This window comes from Nothobranchius furzeri, chromosome 19, assembly GCF_043380555.1.
Source record: "Nothobranchius furzeri strain GRZ-AD chromosome 19, NfurGRZ-RIMD1, whole genome shotgun sequence".
NCBI lineage: Eukaryota > Metazoa > Chordata > Actinopteri > Cyprinodontiformes > Nothobranchiidae > Nothobranchius > Nothobranchius furzeri.
In genome coordinates this window covers 9924947-9945510 of record NC_091759.1, presented here as the reverse complement: position 1 = coordinate 9945510, position 20564 = coordinate 9924947, and the positions used below count along the sequence as shown (strand labels likewise).

Here is a 20564-nt window from a genome sequence, read left to right as displayed (position 1 = left end):
GAGCCGGCTCCCCCAGGCGTTGCTCTGCAGAGGCAAAAAACATTTAACAGGCAGGCGATTTACATTATCAACACATGGGACCTGCTGGGGGTGTAGAGACTGAGAAGATCACCAATGTAAGATGGTGCTTGTCCATGTGGGGCCCTATAGACCAGAACCAGGATCTTGAAATGAACCCTGGAGTTGACTGGCAGCCAGTGAAGCTGGAGGAGAAGCGGGGTGATGTGGGTATATTTGGAGGACTTGGTCAGAAGCCAAGCACAGGCATTCTGAACCACCTGTAGACGGTTCAGGGAGGTTCTGCTCAGACACGTGAAAAGAGAGTTACAGTAGTCTAAGCGTGAGGAGATGAAGGTGTGGAGAACTGTCTCAAGTTCAGAGCGAGACAGAATGGGACTCAGCTTAGCAACGTTCCTGAGATGGAAGAAGGAAGAGCGAACAAGAGAACTGACATGAGAATCCAGGGTGAGAGCTGGGTCAAAGGTCATGCCAAGATTCCTGACAGAAGGTTTGGTGTGTGAAGCAAGCTGACCAAGAGAGTCTCTGACTTTGGGAACCAGCTTGTCTGGGGCACAGATGAGGATCTCAGTCTTATCTTCATTCAGATGTAGAAAGCTCCCAGCCATCCAGGCTTTGATAGAGTCTAAGCAGGTGTGTAACAGCTGCAGCTTAGACATCTCATGGGGCTTAAAGGAGATGTACAGTTGGATGTCATCTGCGTAAAGATGGTAGGAGATTCCCTTGAAGGAGCTCAGGATGTGCTGAAGAGGAAGCAGATAGAGGAGGAAAAGCAGAGGCCCCAGCACAGAACCTTGTGGGACACCACGGGTGAGAGAGGTGGTAGAGGACCTAAACTTGGAGACGGCCACAGAAAAGGAGCACTCAGAAAGATAAGAGGAGAACCACTCCAGAGCAGATCCTGATAGGCCTGATGAAAGAAGCCTTTTAATAACAAATTATTCAGATGACCACAAAAAGGGAGAAAAATAGGAAAAACGTATAACAAGTGACAAGTTTAACTAGTGATGTAAGGTTTTCTTTGGTTGGTGCGATTTTGCACTTTGAACAAAAACTAAACTAATTCACATTGTAGATTATTCTGATCCTGACTTCAGTCAGCGCTAAACACATTGAAAAAACGTTCATATCCATGTGGTAAACCCTTTTTCATGATTCCATAATGGAATAGGAATGCATATCCTCTACCATCCGATCAAAGGACAGCATTTCTCCTGCTCCATATGTTTCAGTCCCAATGAGAGCGCCAAATCCCAGGGAGAGAGTTTCTCCTAGCTCCATGGATTTCAGCACCATGGACAGCATCTAAGCCGAAGGAAAGCATTCTCCTGCTCATAGATTTCTGAGTTCACAGATGGATGCCAAAGTTTCATTTTGTTTACAAATATTGTTTAGTTGTTTGTGCTCTCTAATCTTGTGTAAATGAAAATGTTTCCTTGTGGCTATTTCTCCCACATGCTTTTCTGTGTGCTATACCTCTTCACTTACCATCATCACTGTTTGGAACTCACCTGTAAATTTTTTCTAGTCTGTTTTTAATCCAAAATCCCTCACACCTCTCCTTTGGTCTTTTGGCCCCTTTGAAAATGATAAAATTATCGATTTAATTAAAAAATATACAACCATTGACGCACAAATGTGCAGTTATTGAATATTTGATTGTTCTTTTACTTCTGTCATTAAAGTAAATTAAACATTTCAGTGATCTAGACAAAATTCTAGAGGCAAATGCATCATTAGGTTAGGGGTTAGTGGAAGTCGAGATGCATCCCACTGTTCCTAGTTTAAAATCAGTCTAAAGGCTAAGAGGTTTTATGTCAATGTTGTTGCAAAGGGCACGTAAAATAAACAAAGGAGTAAATGATTAATACAAAAACTCTACAGAATCCTGATTAAATCCCTCATAAACAAGGACATCTTTGGACTGTCAAATACAGTAAATCTGTTTGGATGGAAATTTCTGTTTGATTTTACTTTTTTACACATCTGTGTAAAAGGGAATCCATGCCCCCTAAATCATCCAGTCTTACTCAACAACTGGAAAACCCACAGATTTTAACCTTGCCTGAGTGTATAAAATGCAGTCAGACACTCAGTTCTGAAGTGGAAAGTTACTTCTTGAGGGTTTATATCTTGTTCTTTTGTCCCATGTCCCTCTGTAGCATCATGAATCTGTGGCTGAGTGGTGTTATCCTCTTTGCTTCGCTGTTTCTGTGCAGCTCAGCTCCGACACCTGAAGAATGCAACCAGCTGGTGAAACCTTTATCTTTTGCTGACCCCTCCGTGGTAAACTACCTCTCATTTATCACTGATGTTTGATGAGTCAGGAAGAGAAAATTGAGCTCATTTCAGTTTCTGTGGCTGATTTATTTTTAGACTGAACATAAAACAATTACAAAAATAATAATTTGGGGTTGTGGCTTTAATTACTAAAAAGTCTGACTAACAATGAAACATGGTTTAAAATTCAAATCTGAAGAAAGAAAGAAAAACTAGAGTTTTTCTTTCTTTCGTTCTTAAACTTTGACATGTAGTGCTGCTCTTGCCTCCTTATCAGGTGCCTTCAGTAAATTGTTTACATGACTTCTGCTGTAAATGGTACTTTAAAAAAATTATTTTAAATTAGACTTCAGTTATATATTTTAATATAAATGTTTTATAGTTAGTTTAGTATAGTTAGTTATATTTAGTTTAGTATAGTTAGTATAGTAGTTTCAGAAAGCTGTAACCTGTCATTATATTGTTACAATATTCACAAATAATAAAATAACATCTTTAACCAACATCTTGTTTACTTTCTGCAGATGATTGGCAGAATGCACTTCATTGCAGGTTACACGAACCATAAAGTTTCTAAGGCCATCCTAAAGATAACTGACAGCTCCTGGGTGAACATCAAAGCATCTCCATCCAGCAACACTCAGGTTCTCATGATTCAGGAGGACAAGTTGTGAGTAATGCATCTTCCTTTCTATTTCTATTCCTTTCCTATTCCTTTGCATCAGAAAATTGGCCTCAAAAAAAGTTTTGATTTCATCTTTTGCAGGAATTGTTTTAAAGTTGTGGTTTACTTGTTTATTCAGTACATTTGAGTGTTCTCCAATGTAAATCAACGGAGTAATACAAGAAAAAACAAAGCTATGATTCTCCTGTTCTGAGGTGCAAAAGATTGCTGGTGCAAGATTGGAGGTGGGCTGAAAGCAGCAGGATTACTCATTATTATTAATAATATGCACAAAACTCACTTCTGATTGGCTAGCAGAATGTGTTCAGCCATGTTGCAAAGTCAGTTTCACAAACACATTCTCTGCTCTCTCTCCTCGCTGCAAAACAAATTTTAAAAAGCCTTCCTATGGGCGGGCGCGAGCCAAGATGGGTGAGTGCAAATTCACAGTGTGACATCACATTGTAAGGATTTTCAAATCTTAGAATTTCACCATCTATTTTGTATCAGAAGCTAAAGCAGGAGATAGGTGTAGAAAACTGATTTCATATTCAGACTGCATGAAAAACTCAGAGTAACTGATTATAATCAGAAATAATAATTAAAAATGATCTTTCGGTCAACCACACCTTTAAGTAATTAAGAAACATTTTCAGGAACAGACGTCTTTAATACTACCCTTATTTAGTTAAAAAAAACTAGTAATGATGAAAATGTACATTTTAATTCTTCATATTTGTCTGGTTTACTATTCTCTAGGGAGCATTTTTTAAATTATGAACTAAATTTGCTTCTTGACATCTCTCCAGAGGTGGGGTCTGTCTTGGTTCAACAGTAAGAGTGACGATAGACGGAGACACAGCAAGAGCATCAGGTGAGTTTCCTATCCTAGTCTCACGCAAACAGTCATAAACCTGCAGAAGAAATTGCTTAATGCATCTGCTTTAGTTTTAACCAAAGTTTTAACACAAGGATGTGCTTTGAAAGCTCAAGTCAAAATGCTGATGAAGATTCTCAGTCATCCAGGCCATGGTAATCTAAAGGAGTTTGTGTGAAGGCAACTGGACTTCTTTGGTTTCTTGAAGATGTTTTGCTTCTCATCTGAGGAGTTTTGTCAATTCTGACTGGAAAATGAGAGGGTCATGCTTATAAACTGTAGCTAGCTGTTGTTGTTTAACAAGATGAAACTACTCATGAATACCCCTCCTTCCTATCCTCTGAGGAGTCACTGAAGTTGTTAGCCCCTATTATGTGGGAATGGTGTTTGGATTAGAATCAGGAGGGTGTGATCTGGACTGAAACTGTTTTGGAATTAAATCTGCATTATAGGTGCTGGAAAGGTAAAACTTGAGGCCTCCTCTGCTTAATGTCGACCGTTCCCATTTGACAAAAACAGCTTCCTTTACTTCTCTCTCAAACCATCTATTTTCTCTGTCCAGAATGTGCATTTAGTCATCTTCAAAAGTGTGTCCCTTGTCCTTCTGGTGTAGGTGGATTGCTGAGACTTGCGCTAAAGAGGTAGTTCACCTGTGTTGCGCCATGTGCTTGTGTAGCTGTTGCCTTTATTCAAACCTCTTTGGATTACCATGACCTGGATGACTGAGAAACTTTACCAGCACAAAACCTCTTTTTATAAATACCTAATAAACTGTCATGGGGAAAAAAACGCAGTATATCTGTAGCTTTTTTCCTCCTCAGCATTCTTTCCTTTTTACTAATTATCTTTCATCTGATCTTATTGCATGTTAATTTCTTTTTATTATTCAAAGGTGACATATTAGGAGTATTTTTTTATTATGTTTCATACAAAACATATTTGCTCCTCCAGCAGTAGCTCTCTCTTGCACATGAGGGGTGGTTCTCCTAGTCACAAAAGGCACCTGTTTGAAATGGTTGATGATTTTATGCATGTCTCCAGTTCCCAACATGAACTCTGTTTTCCACGTCCTGCCGAGCTGCAATGGCTGTCTGCTCGTGAGCATCAACTCCACTGCCAGACACGTGAAGGAGTTCCTCAAGATTATGAAAATCAAGGAGACCTTTGAGGATGATGAGCTCCATGTTCAATCTCTTTACCTCTTAAGTAGGAAGAAACTTGTAAGATGGACAAATGGTCTGATATAACAGTCAGATGACCAACATTCTTTTTTTTTCTAGGCAGGGAGTTCACCCTGACGGACTCTGATCTGGAGCATTTCAAGAAGCAGGCAAGCTGCCTCGGCTTCTCTGGAGAGCCAGACTTCCGCTACAATCCTACAAATAGTCAGTCACTTTTAAATTTCTTTTGTTGTAACTTTTTACCTGGATTTCAGTTCATGCTGAAATTTTCTTTTCTGTCTCTGCAGCTTTCTGTCAGGAGGGAGAAGGCCTCAGGCTGCCGCATTCACAAGAGTCAGTCCTTCTTGTAATCCCACTGCCTTCCAAACTGATGATTGTTTCTCTATCACAAGTAGTTAGAAATGTGGGTGTTGTAATCGATAACCTGCTGAACTTTAAAGATCCTGTTGCCTTCGACAGTCGGCTCATGCTGCCTTGAACTGACATAAAAATCAGGCCAGACCATTGACATATAAAAATATGGACATTGCACCGCAGGTGGCAGGTTGAATGGAGGGTTGAAGAATGGGAGGTTCCCGCCACTGATTTTTTTGACTGTGTCACAGGTCCCGTCTCACCCAGACAATCCAAAACTGGGAAAAGAGGTGGAGCTGAGGGTGGGGCTGTTATGTTTGGAACAGGGTTAGAACAAACGAACCAGTGAAGCTGCTAGCTAACGTAGCTAACTCAAGAAGCTAAGGGCTCTGGGGTAGCCCATCTGCATGGCTGACTGGCTCTCGTGCGAGGCTGTAGCCATGATGGTAGCCTGTGGAGATCTAGTATGGATTGGGACTGTTAAAAACAAGCAGACCGCTGCGATCGTAGCCAGGCGCCATGGCCTTTCACATCAGCTCATGATCCACTGTTGGAGATATGTGGGACATTAGCTAAATGCTAAACCAAAGCTGACAGGGTTTTTCAAGGCATTTTAGCAAGAAAACTGCAGTGGAGTGAGGTGGCCTCACTGAGGTCACCTCTGGCCTGCTTAGTAATGAAATCAAAACTAGATAAGCTGACCGAGGATATCGGGCTTCGCTGGCCCACCGTGGTCAAAGATCTGTGAGTCTGACCTTGTCAAATCGGTTACCTCAGTGTTGTGTCGACACAGAGCCGGGGGCTGAGTTGACACTCCCAGATTGTGGCAACTCGAAAGTGAAGCAGCATCAACTTAAAGAACTGAGGTGTTTCTGTGGTCTCCCTCAGAGATCCACAAGTGACCAGGATGACTACAGCCCCACATCGCAGCCACCTCGTCCAGGCTGCCCCGGGAAATGGGAATAGCCAGTCGACTGCTTGAACAAACTGTTCCCAGGCAGGAGACAGGAGAAGTCGGGCACCCGCTCGAGTTTCTTATCCTACCAGCAGCCCCACATGTTTGACTAAGCAGTTAAACGACACAGCATTTCGCCCCATTCAACCAGCAAAATGAAGTACAGAAAAATAATTTTACTTAATGATAAAAAATAAACAGAAACTGCTTGGATTCTAGTAACCACAGCTTGCCCTCTTTGTCCAAACAATTCCATGATTAGCATCCAAACACGAACACAAAGAGGACACAGCTAAAGTTCAGACATTCAGAATGGCCGAACATCTATTAACGTGGGGCCCAAGCTGAGGCCTTTCCCTGGAGCTAGTTCCCATTGCTAGCTCTGAAGTCACGTGGCTCTGGTGCTCATTAATTAATCAGAATTTTAAGCATTTAATTACCTTTAAACAAAAGAGTTACAAATCAATTCACCCCCCTCAGAGTTGTCATGAATGTAAACTAGTTCTATTAAACCTAAATTGGTTTTTTGAACCAGGCTGTAAACATGTTTATTTCTGCTGTGAAATTGGCATTTTTAAGATGGGAGTCAATGAGGATTTCCTCACTTCTGGTGCCAGCCCCTAGTGGATGACGGTGGAATTGCGATTTTAGCCACTCCTTCTTGGCTTCAAAAAATGCTGACCAAAATAGCCCCTTGGGCCAGACCCAACACAACACAGAAGGATGGGGCACTGACTCTGATTCAAACAGCAACAGTTCAAGACTAAGTTTGTGATTTTTCAGGATGCAGTGTTGTATTAAATATCACCCAGTGATAAATCCTTGACCTCTCTCTCCATAGCAGCTTCAGACCCATCTCTAAACTTCCGTTCATCACCAAGATCTTGGAAAAGGTTGTGGTTAAACAACTCACAGCTGCTTTTGATGAACATAACATCTATGATAGCTTCCTGTCAGGTTTTCGTAGAGCTCATTCTACTGAAACAGCTCTTCTTAGGGTCTCTAATGACCTTCTGACTCACAGTAATGCAGGGGACTGTTCTGTTCTGGTCCTGCTGGACCTGACTGCAGCCTTTGACACTGTTGACCATCACCTGCTACTGGAGAGGCTGAGAGACTGGGTAGGCCCATCAGGAACTGCTCTGTAGTGGTTCTCCTCTTATCGTTCTGAGCGCTCCTTTTCTGTGGCCGTCTCCAAGTTTAGGTCCTCCACCACCTCTCTTACTCATGGTGTCCCACAAGGTTCTGTGCTGGGGCCTCTGCTCTTCCTCCTCTATCTGCTTCCTCTTCCGCACATCCTGAGCTCCTTCAAAGGAATTTCCTACCATCTTTATGCAGATGACATCCAACTGTGCATCTCCTTTAAGCCCCATGAGATGTCTAAGCTGCAGCTGTTACACACCTGCTTAGACTCTATCAAAACCTGGATGGTGGGAGCTTTCTTCAGCTGAATGAAGATAAGACTGAGATCCTCATCTGTGCCCCAAACAAGCTGGTTCCCAAAGTCAGAGACCCTCTTGGTCAGCTTGCTTCTCACATCAAACCTTCCGTCAGGAATCTTGGTGTGACCTTTGACCCAGCTCTCACCCTGGATTCTCATGTCAGTTCTCTTGTTCGCTCTTCCTTCTTCCATCTCAGCAACATTGCTAAGCTGAGTCCCATTCTGTCCCGCTCTGAACTTGAGACAGTTATCCACACTTTCATCTCCTCACGCTTAGACTACTGTAACTCTCTTTTCACGTGTCTGAGCAGAACCTCCCTGAACCGTCTACAGGTGGTTCAGAATGCCTGTGCTCGGCTTCTGACCAAGTCCTCCAAACACACCCACATCACCCCGCTTCTCCTCCAGCTTCACTGGCTGCCAGTCAACTTCAGGGTTCATTTCAAGATCCTGGTTCTGGTCTATAGGGCCTTACATGGACAAGCACCATCTTACATTGGTGATCTTCTTAGTCCCTACACCCCCAGCAGGTCCCTGAGGTCCAGTGATCAAAGCCTACTGGTTGTGCAGCACCAGGCTAAAGTCCAAAGATGACAGATCATTTGCTGCTGTGGCCCCCAGACTCTGGATCTCTCTCCCCCTGAGCCTGAGATCAGTGGACTCAGTGGACTCCTTCAAAAAGCAGCTGAAGACTCACTTGTTCAAGCTGGCTTTTGTATGACCTTCTCCACCACTCTCTCTTTATTCTGCTCTTCCCACCTATTCCACCTTCCTCAGGATCCACTAATTTCCCTCTTTCCTATTCACTCTCTCTTTTTTAACATTATTTTAATCACAATTGACTATTCTTTGCTCATTTTAAATATATTTTAAACAATTTTCTAAATGCTTTTTTATATTTTTACATTTTTTGTTTTTGTGAGGTGCCTCATGATTTTTATCTTGAGAGGCGCTATAGAAATTATATTTTCTTCTTCTTCTTCTTCTTCTTCTTCTTCTTCTTCTTCTTCTTCTTCTTCTTCTTCTTCTTCTTCTTCTTCTTCTACCCTAAACTCACAGATAAATTCTTGTAATGGAAACCTCCCTTCTAGGTTATTCTGGGTCCCTCTAGTCTACAGCATCATGAGTCAGAAGCCGAGTGGTTTCATCCTTTTTGCTTCTCTGTTTCTCAGCTCAGATCCAACACCTGAAGAGTGCAAGCAGCTGGCGAAACCTTTATCTTTGGCCGACCCCTCTGTGGTAAACAACCTCTCATTAATCACTGATTACTTAATTCTATGTGTCAGTCAGAGAAAATTAAGCTTTTCTCTGCTGATTTTTGACATTTCATATGAAACAAATTTAAAAAAGAAAAAAAAAAGATGTTTGTGTGGAAGACTGGGGTGATGGCTTTAAAGCTGCAACAGCGAGTCTGCAAAACAAGCTAGTTTTTAAACACAAACACGGTATCTGGACTCCACCCCCTTCCCTAAATGTGTCTCCTACCCCTTCATGTAACATTTATTATAATTCATAAAATTCATATATCTAGCCTCTGATTGGTTAACAGCAATGCAACTCTTCCACTGCCTCCGTTCACCCGTTTCTCTGTGAGCATGCTCTTTAATAGAACATCTTAAAAGTCTTCTCCAACATCCTGGTTTCTGTCTGCAGATGTTTGGCAGAACACACTTGCTTGCATTGTACACGGATCATGATTTCTATAAATCAGTCATTAAGATGACCGACAGCTCCTGGGTGAACATCACAGCGTCTCCATCCAGCAGTTCTCAGGTGCTCCAGACTCAGGAGAACAAGATGTGAGTTTTAATGGAAAAGCTGGTAAAACACACTTTAAGCTCTCACTAATCTGTGATTAAAGCATGTTGCCTCAGTGCATGTTGGTCCAAATAAAAAAAATAGATTTCATCTTTTGCAGTGTTTGTTTTAAGTTATAAACATTTTCAGAGCCAAAGATCTTTAAAGAGCAAGTCACCCCCAAATCAACTTTTTTTCTGATAAACTACATAAATGTGTGTCTAATCGTACTGCAGACACGTGTAGTCAATAGTTTTGCACTTTACTGCATTTTAGTTCAAATTTAAATTTTCTGCTTTAAACTGTCAGTGTTGTGCTGTTAGGTAAAACCTCTGCACTGCATTTGAATTTAAATCTGCCATCGCTATTGGCTAAGAGTTACCCTAGAACATTAGATGGTACAATATGATGTCACAATGTCGTTGTGAGCGTGTGTGTGAGTGTGTGCGAGCGTGTGAGCATGTGTGTGTGTGTGTGTGTGTGTGTGTGTGTGTGTGTGTGTGTGTGTGTGTGTGTGTGTGTGTGTGTGTGTGTGTGTGTGTGTGTGTGTGTGTGTGTGTGTGTGTGTGTGTGTGTGTGTGTGTATTTGTTAGCAGCTCTGCCCTCTCGGTCTGCTAGGCAACAGCATTTGTTGCATTTTACAAACAGGAAGTGGGAGTGAAGTAAGTTTCTTGTAGGGGGTGACTTGCTCTTTAATATTTGTCTTATTTTTTGTATTAAAAAGCACAAATTTTAAATGTCTCATTATTTACTATTCCCCAGAAACATGTAAATGTATGAATTTCCTTTTTCTTTTGATATTTTCCCAGTAATGGAACCTGCCTTACTACATTGTTCAATATGACGTTGGACGGCAACACAGTGACATCATTCTGTGAGTTTACTGACCTGATCTGACACAAAGAGCCAAAAGCCTGCAGGTTAAACTCAAAGACGGGCACTAAATGTTTAAACCAGGGGTGTCAAACTCATTTTAGCTCAGGGGCCACATTGAGGGAAATCTACTCCCAAGTGGGCCGGACCGGTAAATAAAATAAAAAAAATCTTAAGATTTTCTTTGTTTTAATACAATCAATATAAAACAAGGCTGGAGCCTGAGGACAGTGTAGTACAAGTACAACACCTGAAGTGTACTTTAAAATTAGAAAGAAAAAAATCAACAAATAAAAAAAACATTCCTTAGTGATTGAAAGAGCTTACAGATGACATGGCAAGATCAGTTTCATGCAGCACTTAAAAGTATATTTGACTCATTTTACTTTACATCTTTTAGCTTTCACCGGCACATCAATATCAGAAGTCACATCCTGAGTGGCGGCCAACTTCAGGATGTGATTCAAGTTCTTGTGTGCGCCTTGAGCGCAGCTTTGTTTTATTTATACTCATTACAGAGAAAACTTGCTCACAAAGATAAGTTTATTTTAACTCTACATTGTAAAGTATGAAAATAAAGTTTACACAACCATCTCGCGGGCCGGATTTAACCCGCTTGCGAGCCGGATCCGGCCCGCGGGCTGCATGTTTGACACCCCTGGTTTAAACCATTTGAGTTTTTGATCTACAGATGAAGTATTGTTCAAAATATCAAAACTATTTGTTATAAATAATAAATTCATAAAAATTCCAATTAAAATATTTTTTATAAAATAAGGAATTAAAGACATTCTTTTCTTTAGTTCTTGTAGTTTTGATTATAATTGTAGCCATTTTCCTTTGTATTCAAATATTCTTTTTTATTTTTTGCTTTTTAATTTTTGCTGCTTTCATTACAAGGTCATTTCTCATTTGTTTTTGTAAAAGTAATTTATTTACATTTTTCTCGTTATTTCATACTCATCTATGTATTTTCTGTATTGTTCACATCAGGGACAATTTATTGGTTCTGTGGGAGAAATATGGGATACCCAGTGAAATCCCATACAGCGTACTGCATGGGTTATTTTTTTTATTTATTTATTTTTTACAAAAGTGTATCTTCAACCCAAAAGAGTAGTTGTTTATTAAATCTGTTTTTTGCATTTGTCTCTAGTTTCGAACGGGAGGTCCGTCTCCCACATCCTGCCCAGTTGTGATGGCTGTCTGGTCTTCATTTCGAACATCACCATCAACCATGCTACTGATGCGGATGAGATCCACACTCGAGCTCTTTATTTCTTAGGTAAGTGAAAACCAGTAAAATAGAGAAACTGACTCATGTGACAGTTGGATTAAACCATTTTGTGTGTTTCTAGGCAGGGAGTCCACCCTGAAGGACTCTGATCTGGAGCATTTCAAAAAGCAGGCGCGCTGCTTCGGTTACTCTGGAGTGCCATACTACCGACACAATCCTGAGAAAGGTCGTTCGCTTTTATGTGTTTCCTTTTTTAAAGTGACGCCTACGTTTATTTTTTAGCCTGGATTCGATATCAAACTGACTTTTCTTTGTGTTTCTGCAGGTTACTGTCAGGAGGGTGAAGGCATCAAAGTGCAATACTAACAAAAACTGTTAAACCTGCCTGAGAGACGAATTAAAAAAACAAACCGATTTGTCTGTGTCTAATGCACGATGACTTAAACCAGTAGTTTCAGACTTGTTTTATCAGATATGTCTGAATCAGAGGTCCGTATCGACATTTCTGCAAAGGAACTTCTTGGAAATGTGCAGATAGGAATCACTGATTAGATCGAGATTCAGAGGCTTGTGAAGCGATAATAAAATGGTTGATGATGCAATTTTCTGACCTTCACTGTAGGATGATCTTTCTTCACTTGTGACTCAGTTATTGATTTCAGTTTGTTCCTGTTGTCCCACTTTGTTCAGCTAGATGCTGGGTACTGTAACATCTGGATGTAACCTCAGTCCAACAGCTGGAATGAAAAATAAGTACCTCCTAAAGGGAAAGGGAAATTGTATTGTACAATGTTAAATTTTTTAAAGTTATTACAGCCTCTTATTAATTTTTTGAAATAAAGGAATTTTTGCACAATAATCAATATTTCTGAGTTTCACCTGTTTGGGTTGTCTGCTTTTTGTTGATCTGGGTAAATGCAGAGAGAACTGGCTTCTCAGAAGCATTCTGCACAAACCTTCAAATGCACAAGAGAAATAAGCAAACATGATCCTCAGAGCGCTCCATCCTCGAAAACTTAATAGTGCTTAGTTAATTTGGCCAAATAGCATCTTTGTGCAAAAGGAATACTTTATTTACATGCTGGAAAGGGGTGGGTGTGAAAATCTGTGTCTCCAGGTGAAGGTGAGGTAGAGGCGCAGCATCGTCCTCATGAGGATGAGGAGTATAGTCATCCATGCTGTCAAGACTTGGCATCCAAAGCCATCAGACAAACAAACAGAGTGAATTGCTGTTAGGGGTTTTATCAATCACCTAAAACCTGCAGTCGAAGAGAAAAGAAAGACAATTACCCAGACAAGTTACTGTTTGCAAAAAGGGCAGACGCTCAAGCAATGGTTGAGTCTTACTACTGCAAAGAACATCAGCCCTTCAAGTTTATTTATAACATGAATTAAGAAAGGAACAGGTGTGTGTGTGGAAATGAACGTGTGTGTGTGCCTGAATGGTTACAGGAATGTGTGGGTGTGTCTGAATGAATGAGAATGCTTTCAGGCATAGAGTAATACATTCAGTTAATAGGATTAATAATCAAGAAATAATAAAACATTAAATTTCTATAACAAGTTCAATGCCAGGACTTCTGAAACCTGGCAAAGTATCTTTCTTCTCTTTTCTAGTTTTCCGTGAACAAAGCATCACCCTGCAAGTTTCATATGTTTCCTACTCAAGTACACCAGAACCAAATAATTAGCTCACCGTCTCACCATGCTGGGTTCTACAAACACCGGGTAATGTTTCCTTCATTGGTGGTGGTGACCCTTGACTCGGCAATCAACCAAATGGCCCCATCAAACCGAGTATAGAAAATCTTCTGTTTTCAAAATATGATTCATTTATCCATTCATTTTTTTTTCAATGAATCTGCTGTGGTCTCTTCAGTGACATGTCATGCATGATAAATTAGGTGGTGCATGTGTGTGTGCATGCATGCATGCATGTGTATGCGCACTATTAAGCTGATGTACCCAACCCTATTTATCACTATTTATTTATCAGTTTGACTTGACAGTTCATCAAATATTTTGTCAAATGTCTGACTGCACCCTAACGACCAGTTACCAGGACGTGTATCTGTTTACATAAATGGAAAGAACACCTGATCATTGCTAATCAGCTTGAATGAATACATCATTCTGTTATGGATTACTTAACCCCTCACTCCCTGTAGTTTCTAATTAAGAACCGTCAGGACACTGCGACTCCAGGAAAGGGGCACAGGTCACACTGAAAGATTCTTTAATAAAAGGTTTCATCTTTGAACCTTTTACCTGATGTCAGACATCTCCCTGACTGTTTTGGCTCCACAAAAACGTTCCACTTCCTAACTGACCAAAAACAATAAATAAATCAAAGGGTGAACCTAAGTTATGTAACCCACTGAGCACACATTATCTTTGGACTGACCCTGTGGTAATCAGGGCCTGAGCCATTATAAACCAAACAGTTCCCACTTCTGTTGGTTCCTGACAAAAGCTCAGTGTGTTTTTCATCCAGAGTACGATGTGCTTGTTGAAGGGACCTGGGTTTTTGCTGCTGCTGCTGGCAGCGATCAGCACTAACGCTGCACCAACCCATGAACACTGCTCCACCGTGACCAAAAGAATGCCAACAAAGCACCTGCACAGGGTAAGTTAGGCAGTAATGGTGGTTCACCCGTTTCCTTCCAAAGCTTCAGTTTTCTCAGTTAAACAAAACATGTCCTGATTTGAACTTTAAAGCTCTGGTTTGTCCTTTTTTTCCTCCTGTAGATCTTTGGCGAATGGGTTCTGGTCTGGTCCGTTGCTGATCATGAGGATGGCCACAGCTTGCTGGCCAACTGCTCCAGTTCTCATGTAGAGTTCAAACTCCTCCCTGGCAACAAAACCTTCGAGTACATTGAGAGGAACGTGTACAAGTGAGTAATCAGCTTCCAAGAACTGTGTGAGGTTGTGTTAGATCTTTGTTTGACTAATCTGTCCTGCTTTCAGAGGAAGTCTTGACTCTTGTACTACCTACTATGAAAACATGACGATACCCACTGATGACGCTGAGCATCACACACTGAAATACGATTCCATCAGTGAGTTCAGTCACACAAGACTATACACCGCAATATTAAAATACAATTAAATAATCCATGGTGCATTTATATCAGTGGCAGCTGGTGAAAAATATTTTTGGTGGGGCTGTGCTATTTTTTTTAACAAACTTGTGCTTTCTGAGCTTTGTGCACAACTTCACTATTTCCTGAATTAAGCACAGCTCTTTAATTTCCTGTCTTACATTATTGGACAAAGGGATTAATCCACGTGTGTCTGACTATTGGCAAACTGCCTTGCGGACCAAGGGTGAAAAATACTGCATTAAATTGCACATAAAATAACATGACCATACATGGTCCACATCCACGTTACTGTTTGTGAAACTAACATACTGGAGAATTTTATCACAATAATATTAAATAAACAAGTGTGTACCTGATCTTTTGCATACTGTTGGTGAAGCTCTGGATGACCCCTGTCAGATGCAGACAGAGTCAATGTTCCTCTTCTGCAGCTGGTTGAACAGCATGTCCACATGTGGCATGATCTTGTGACACAATGCCAGCAGAAAGCCGAAATCTTCTTCCTCCAGCATTCTCACAAAGCCTCCTGCCTCTCTCTCAGTGATTGGATCAAAGTCATCCGAGTCTCTGATCATCTGGAAAAATCTGAGGAGGTCATCCTTGTGCTCATACACTGTGTTGACATCTCTCTCTTGGACAAAATGTGCCGGTTCTGATCCACTTCTTCCTTGTGTTTCTTCACTGCAAGCCTGTGCCCCTCGTCTCTAGCTGCATGGCAATGTTAGCTCTGCCTAGCATAGCTAGCTTTACCGTGTTGTCCATGTGTGCCCGGGATAACTCGTGTTTCTTCACCTTCTCAGAAAAATGTTTCATGTCCGTAACTCCTGACTCAATCCATGCCTTATCTGTCACAGTCGTTTTGAATAACAAACACGGAAAGCAAAATAACACATTAGCGTGATTGCATCCAGCTAGCCAAGCCTTCCTGGTGTACCAATTTCGGGAGAAGCCTGTGTGTACAGTTTACCTCTCTCCTTCTCCTGCTGGCTTACGTCGGGCTGGTCTGGTCCAAGCTCTTTGACATTAAGTTTTTCCACCATAGTTCTCCTCTCGAACGGATACTGGAGAAGAGACCGAACTGAATTCAGTGGCTGCTGAGATCCGGTATCCATGCTGGTTGTAGGCTCACTGGCGGCGTCCATGTCTATTACATCTGCGTCACGACCAAAAATGTGCTGGAGTAGTCGAGACTCTGCCGAGTTCTACCGAACACCAACGAAAGCCTTGGGCGGTACCTCTATCGCCCATCATGCTTCTGAAACAACGTCGACACTGATTAGATACATTCCCATTTCTACCGTTTGATTTTCTTGTCAGCAATTGGCCGGCTGCTTCCGTGCTGTTTGGGCGATTGAAACACAGCCTACAGCCTTTCTGTCGCCTCCACCGCTCGGCAGAGAGCTTCTCACCAATATTGATATATGATTTGTTTTTGTTACAAATCACACAATTAACTTAGAATATGTGATTATTGTTAATTTTATTTATTTATTTTTTTGAATAAAAATTAAAAACACTGGGGAAAACTGGGAGGGTGGCACCCTATCACCCTCTACTGGCCAGCCGCCACTGATTTATATATAAAAACAAGTCAGCCGATTAAAGTCAAAGTCAAAGTCAAAAAGTCAAGTCAAAGTCAAACGAACTTTGACTTTGACTTTGACTTTTGACTTTGACTGTCAAGTATTTCCTGGCAGTATTATTCTGATTACAATCTGCATGCATTCTTCATGTTTTGTGAATTAGGAGTGGAGAAGGATGGACAGGTTGAGCCGTACAACGATACAGGAGACGTGGACTTTTACGAGGGTTGTCATGACTGTCTGGCAATGACCTACAAAACCTCGACGATACGATTCCTCCTCATCTACAGTAACACAAACACTTTTTGCTGGCAACTCACTCATTTCAATAGAATAAAGGTTGAGATGAGCTTTTGCTAACACCATTGATCTTGTGTTTCAGAGAGGGAAGGAGCACACCGCGATGTCGAGCATCATAAGACCCACCACAATGATCTTAAGAAACTGGCCGAGTGTCTGAAGTTCCCTCACGACAGAGTGTATACTTACGACGGACTGGCAGGTTTGTGAATTCTGCGAGGATGTTGGTCTGACTAGGACACCACACACATCTAATAAACTATTATTTATTTTTTATTTTTCAGATTTTTGTCACAAGAAATCCGCTCCAGAGGCCAGTCAATCTTGAGTAGATCAGAAGTGGAAAGATCAGCCGATATGTGAAAAAACATCATTAAAAGTTAAATGAAAATATGTTCTGAACCCATAAACCTTGTTTTTTTTCCCTCCCTGATCCTCTCCAGTTAATACATCCCATATTTCAGTCATGACATCTCATGAACTTATTTTCTCTTTAGAGCTTTTAATGAAATTATAATCAGTTAATATATAACTACTGTTTCCTCGTGTTTATGGAACGATACCTAATGATGGGACAGCTGATGATTTAGCAAGCCAAAAGAGTTATTTTGTGATAGAAAATTCTCAGTCTCAAGAAACAGAACATGAGAGATGTTTGAATTTTGTTGGTGAATTCTCGGAGAGGACGTTTTTGACCAAAATCTTCTGTTTAATGTATTTTTCAATAGCAATTAAATCAATGTCGTTGATTTTATTTGCTGGTGGAAAGAATTTATGGCAGCTTTTAAAGAGAAAAAGACTTAACCTTTTTGTTGTGGTTTATATTATTATTATTATTATTATTATTATTATTATTATTATTATTATTATTATTGGTAGTAGTAGTAGTAGTAGTACTAGTAGTAGTAATAGTAGTAGTAGTAGTAGTAGTAGTAATAGTAGTAGTTGTTGTAGTAGTAGTTTTTGTAGTTGTAATGAATAAAAAGGGTCAATTTTCACCATCGAATTTACACAGTAACCTTTCATGCACGCCAGAGCTGCAAAGTCAAGGTTACGCCATCTGGAGGATTCGGACGCACGAATCAGCCTTTTGCTCACTTATTGTTCTTCAACGCAGACATAAATAAATTGTCAAGGTCTCCCGCAAAACTCTTTCCTCCCTTATCTCAGACTGATGGATTCCTCATTCTGAGTAAAAAGTGAACTTTTACAACTTACGGGTATACAGGTGCTGGCCAGTAAATTAGAATATCATCAAAAGGTTGAAAATATTTCAGTAATTCCATTCAAAACGTGAAACTTGTACATTATATTCATGCAATGCACACAGACCAATGTATTTCCAATGTTCATTACATTTAAATTTGATATTCATAAGTGACAACTAATGAAAACTCCAAATTTGGTATCTCAAAAAATTAGAATATTCTGAAAAGGCTGAATATAGAAGACACCTGCTGCCACTCTAATCAGCTGATTTACTCAAAACACCTGCAAAGGCCTTTAAAAGGTCCCTCAGTCTTGTTTTGAAGGCACCACAATCATGGGGAAGACTTCTGACTTAACAGCTGTCCAAAAGACAATCATTGACACCTTGCACAAGGAGGGCAAGACACAAAAGGTGATTGCTAAAGAAGCTGGCTGTTCGCAGAGCTCTGTGTCCAAGCACATTAACAGACAGGCGAAGGGACGGAAAAAATGTGGTAGAAAAAAGTGTACAAGCTCTAGGGATAACCGCACCCTGCAGAGAATTGTGACGACAAACCCATTCAAAAATGTGGGGGAGATCCACAAAGAGTGGACTGCAGCTGGAGTCAGCGCTTCAAGAACCACCACGAGGAGACTCATGAAAGACATGGGATTCAGGTGTCGCATTCCGTGTGTCAAGCCACTCTTGAACATGAAACAGCGCAAGAAGCGTCTCGCCTGGGCCAAGGACAAAAAGGACTGGACTGATGCTGAGTGGTCCAAAGTTATGTTTTCTGATGAAAGCAAGTTCTGCATTTCCTTTGGAAATCAAGGACCCAGAGTCTGGAGGAAGAGCGAAGCACAGAATCCACATTGCATGAGGTCCAGTGTAAAGTTTCCACCGTCAGTGATGGTGTGGGGTGCCATGTCATCTGCCGGTGTTGGCCCACTCTGTTTCCTGAGGTCCAGGGTCAATGCAGCCGTCTACCAGGAAGTTTTAGAGCACTTCATGCTTCCTGCTGCTGACCAACTTTATGGGGATGCAGACTTCACCTTTCAACAGGACTTGGCACCTGCACACAGTGCCAAAACCACCAGCACCTGGTTCAAGGACCATGGTATCCCTGTCCTTGATTGGCCAGCAAACTCGCCTGACCTTAACCCCATAGAAAATCTATGGGGTATTGTGAAGCGGAGGATGCAATACGCTAGACCCAACAATGCAGAGGAGCTGAAGACGACTATCAGAGCAACCTGGGCTCTCATAACACCTGAGCAGTGCCACAGACTGATCGAGTCCATGCCACGCCGCATTACTGCAGTTATTGAGGCAAAAGGAGCCCCGACTAAGTATTGAGTGCTATACATGCACATTCTTTTCATGTTCATTCTTTTCAGTTGGCCAACATTAGAGAAACAAACATTTTTTCATTGGCCTTTAGAATATTCTAATTTTCTGAGATACCAGATTTGATGTTTTCATTGGTTGTCACCTATAAATATCAAAATTAAACGTAATAAACATCGGAAATACATTGGTCTGTGTGCATTGCATGAATATAATGTACAAGTTTCACGTTTTGAATGGAATTACTGAAATATTTTCAACCTTTTGATGATATTCTAATTTACTGGCCAGCACCTGTATGTGATGAATGAACAAGATGTGTAAATCAAATGTTTGAATAACCTGTGCTTAAATCAATGAATTTGAAATGAAAATTGTTCTTACAATGATCCATTTCAAATTCATGTCTATTGTAGTACTCATTACTACAGTACAAGTAGTGGTGGTGGTAGTAGTAGTAGTAGTAGTAGTAATTTTAATAGTTGTAGGAAGTAGTATTAGTAAGATTAATAGTAGAAGCAGTGATAGCAGTAGTAGTGGTAGTAGTAGTAGTAGTAGTAATAATAGTAGTAGTAGTAGTAGCAGTAGTATGTATAGTTGTAATGGTAGGAAGTAGTATTAGTAAGAGTAATAGTAGTAGCAGTGGTAGTAGTAGTGGTAGTAGTAGTAGTAGTAGTTTTTATAGTTGTAATGGTAGAAAGTAGTATTGGTAAGAGTAATAGTACTAGCAGTGGTAGTAGTAGTGGTAGTAGTAGTAGTAGTTTTTATAGTTGTAATAGTAGGAAGTAGTATTGGTAAGAGTAATAGTACTAGCAGTGGTGGTAGTAGTAGTAGTAGTTGTTGTTGTTGTTGTTGTTGTTTTTGTAGTTGTAATGGTAAGAAGTATTATTAGTGAGAGTAATAGTACTAGCAGTGGTAGTAGTAGTAGTAGTAGTAGTAGTAGTAGTTGTTGTTGTTGTTTTTGTTTTTGTTGTTGTAATGGTAGGAAGTAATATTAGTAATAGTAGTAGTAGTAGTAGTAGTATTACAGAAATTGATAAAAACAAGCTACAGTTTAATGTCCTCCATCAGAAGTCACTCACTTTCAGATCATCAATCTCTAATTTCTGATTGGTTCAAACAGGCTCTCTTCCCATCACATTCAAAAACAGACCGTTGTGCCAAATTCAACACAGAAAATCTTACTGTTGAATTTTTTTAATCGTAAATCCACCTGTTAAGTTTCCAAGATACTCAATATTAATTTGCTGAAACAACCCAGTGAATTTTCCTTTCATCTCCTGAATCATCACATCTTTCTGAATGAATAAACATTTATCTTACTGGTTTATTTAGGCGAACATTGTGGGTGACAATGAAGAATA

The 20564-nt window shown here is 40.5% G+C and overlaps 2 protein-coding genes across 2 annotated transcripts; both read left to right on the top strand.

Annotated features, from left to right (window-relative positions):
• The first annotated feature begins 2004 nt into the window (after positions 1-2004).
• On the top strand, positions 2005-12536 carry LOC107373943 (saxitoxin and tetrodotoxin-binding protein 1). Its single transcript, XM_070547631.1, has 12 exons — positions 2005-2304; positions 2823-2968; positions 3772-3836; positions 4881-5045; positions 5120-5224; positions 5308-5353; positions 8943-9009; positions 9424-9569; positions 10377-10441; positions 11597-11725; positions 11799-11903; positions 12003-12536. Exons 1-12 carry the CDS (start codon positions 2023-2025, stop codon positions 12041-12043), a joined length of 1362 nt encoding a protein of 453 aa, XP_070403732.1. The 5' UTR covers positions 2005-2022; the 3' UTR covers positions 12044-12536.
• A 1568-nt stretch (positions 12537-14104) lies between these two features.
• On the top strand, positions 14105-17057 carry LOC107396832 (saxitoxin and tetrodotoxin-binding protein 1). Its single transcript, XM_015976681.3, has 6 exons — positions 14105-14303; positions 14426-14571; positions 14645-14736; positions 16528-16653; positions 16747-16866; positions 16949-17057. The coding sequence occupies exons 1-6, from the start codon at positions 14178-14180 to the stop codon at positions 16990-16992; spliced, it is 654 nt and encodes a 217-aa protein (XP_015832167.3). The 5' UTR covers positions 14105-14177; the 3' UTR covers positions 16993-17057.
• The last annotated feature ends 3507 nt before the right edge of the window (positions 17058-20564 follow it).

Excerpts from the sequence above, each read along its gene's own strand:
- LOC107396832 (XM_015976681.3), top strand. The coding sequence starts at position 14,178 with ATGTGCTTGTTGAAGGGACCTGGGTTTTTGCTGCTGCTGCTGGCAGCG. Across the intron at positions 14,304-14,425 it reads CAACAAAGCACCTGCACAGG|ATCTTTGGCGAATGGGTTCT; the intron begins GTAAGTTAGGCA and ends TTCCTCCTGTAG. Across the intron at positions 16,867-16,948 it reads TACTTACGACGGACTGGCAG|ATTTTTGTCACAAGAAATCC; the intron begins GTTTGTGAATTC and ends TTTATTTTTCAG.
- LOC107373943 (XM_070547631.1), top strand. The coding sequence starts at position 2,023 with ATGCCCCCTAAATCATCCAGTCTTACTCAACAACTGGAAAACCCACAG. Across the intron at positions 5,046-5,119 it reads TCAATCTCTTTACCTCTTAA|GCAGGGAGTTCACCCTGACG; the intron begins GTAGGAAGAAAC and ends TTTTTTTTCTAG. Across the intron at positions 11,726-11,798 it reads TCGAGCTCTTTATTTCTTAG|GCAGGGAGTCCACCCTGAAG; the intron begins GTAAGTGAAAAC and ends GTGTGTTTCTAG.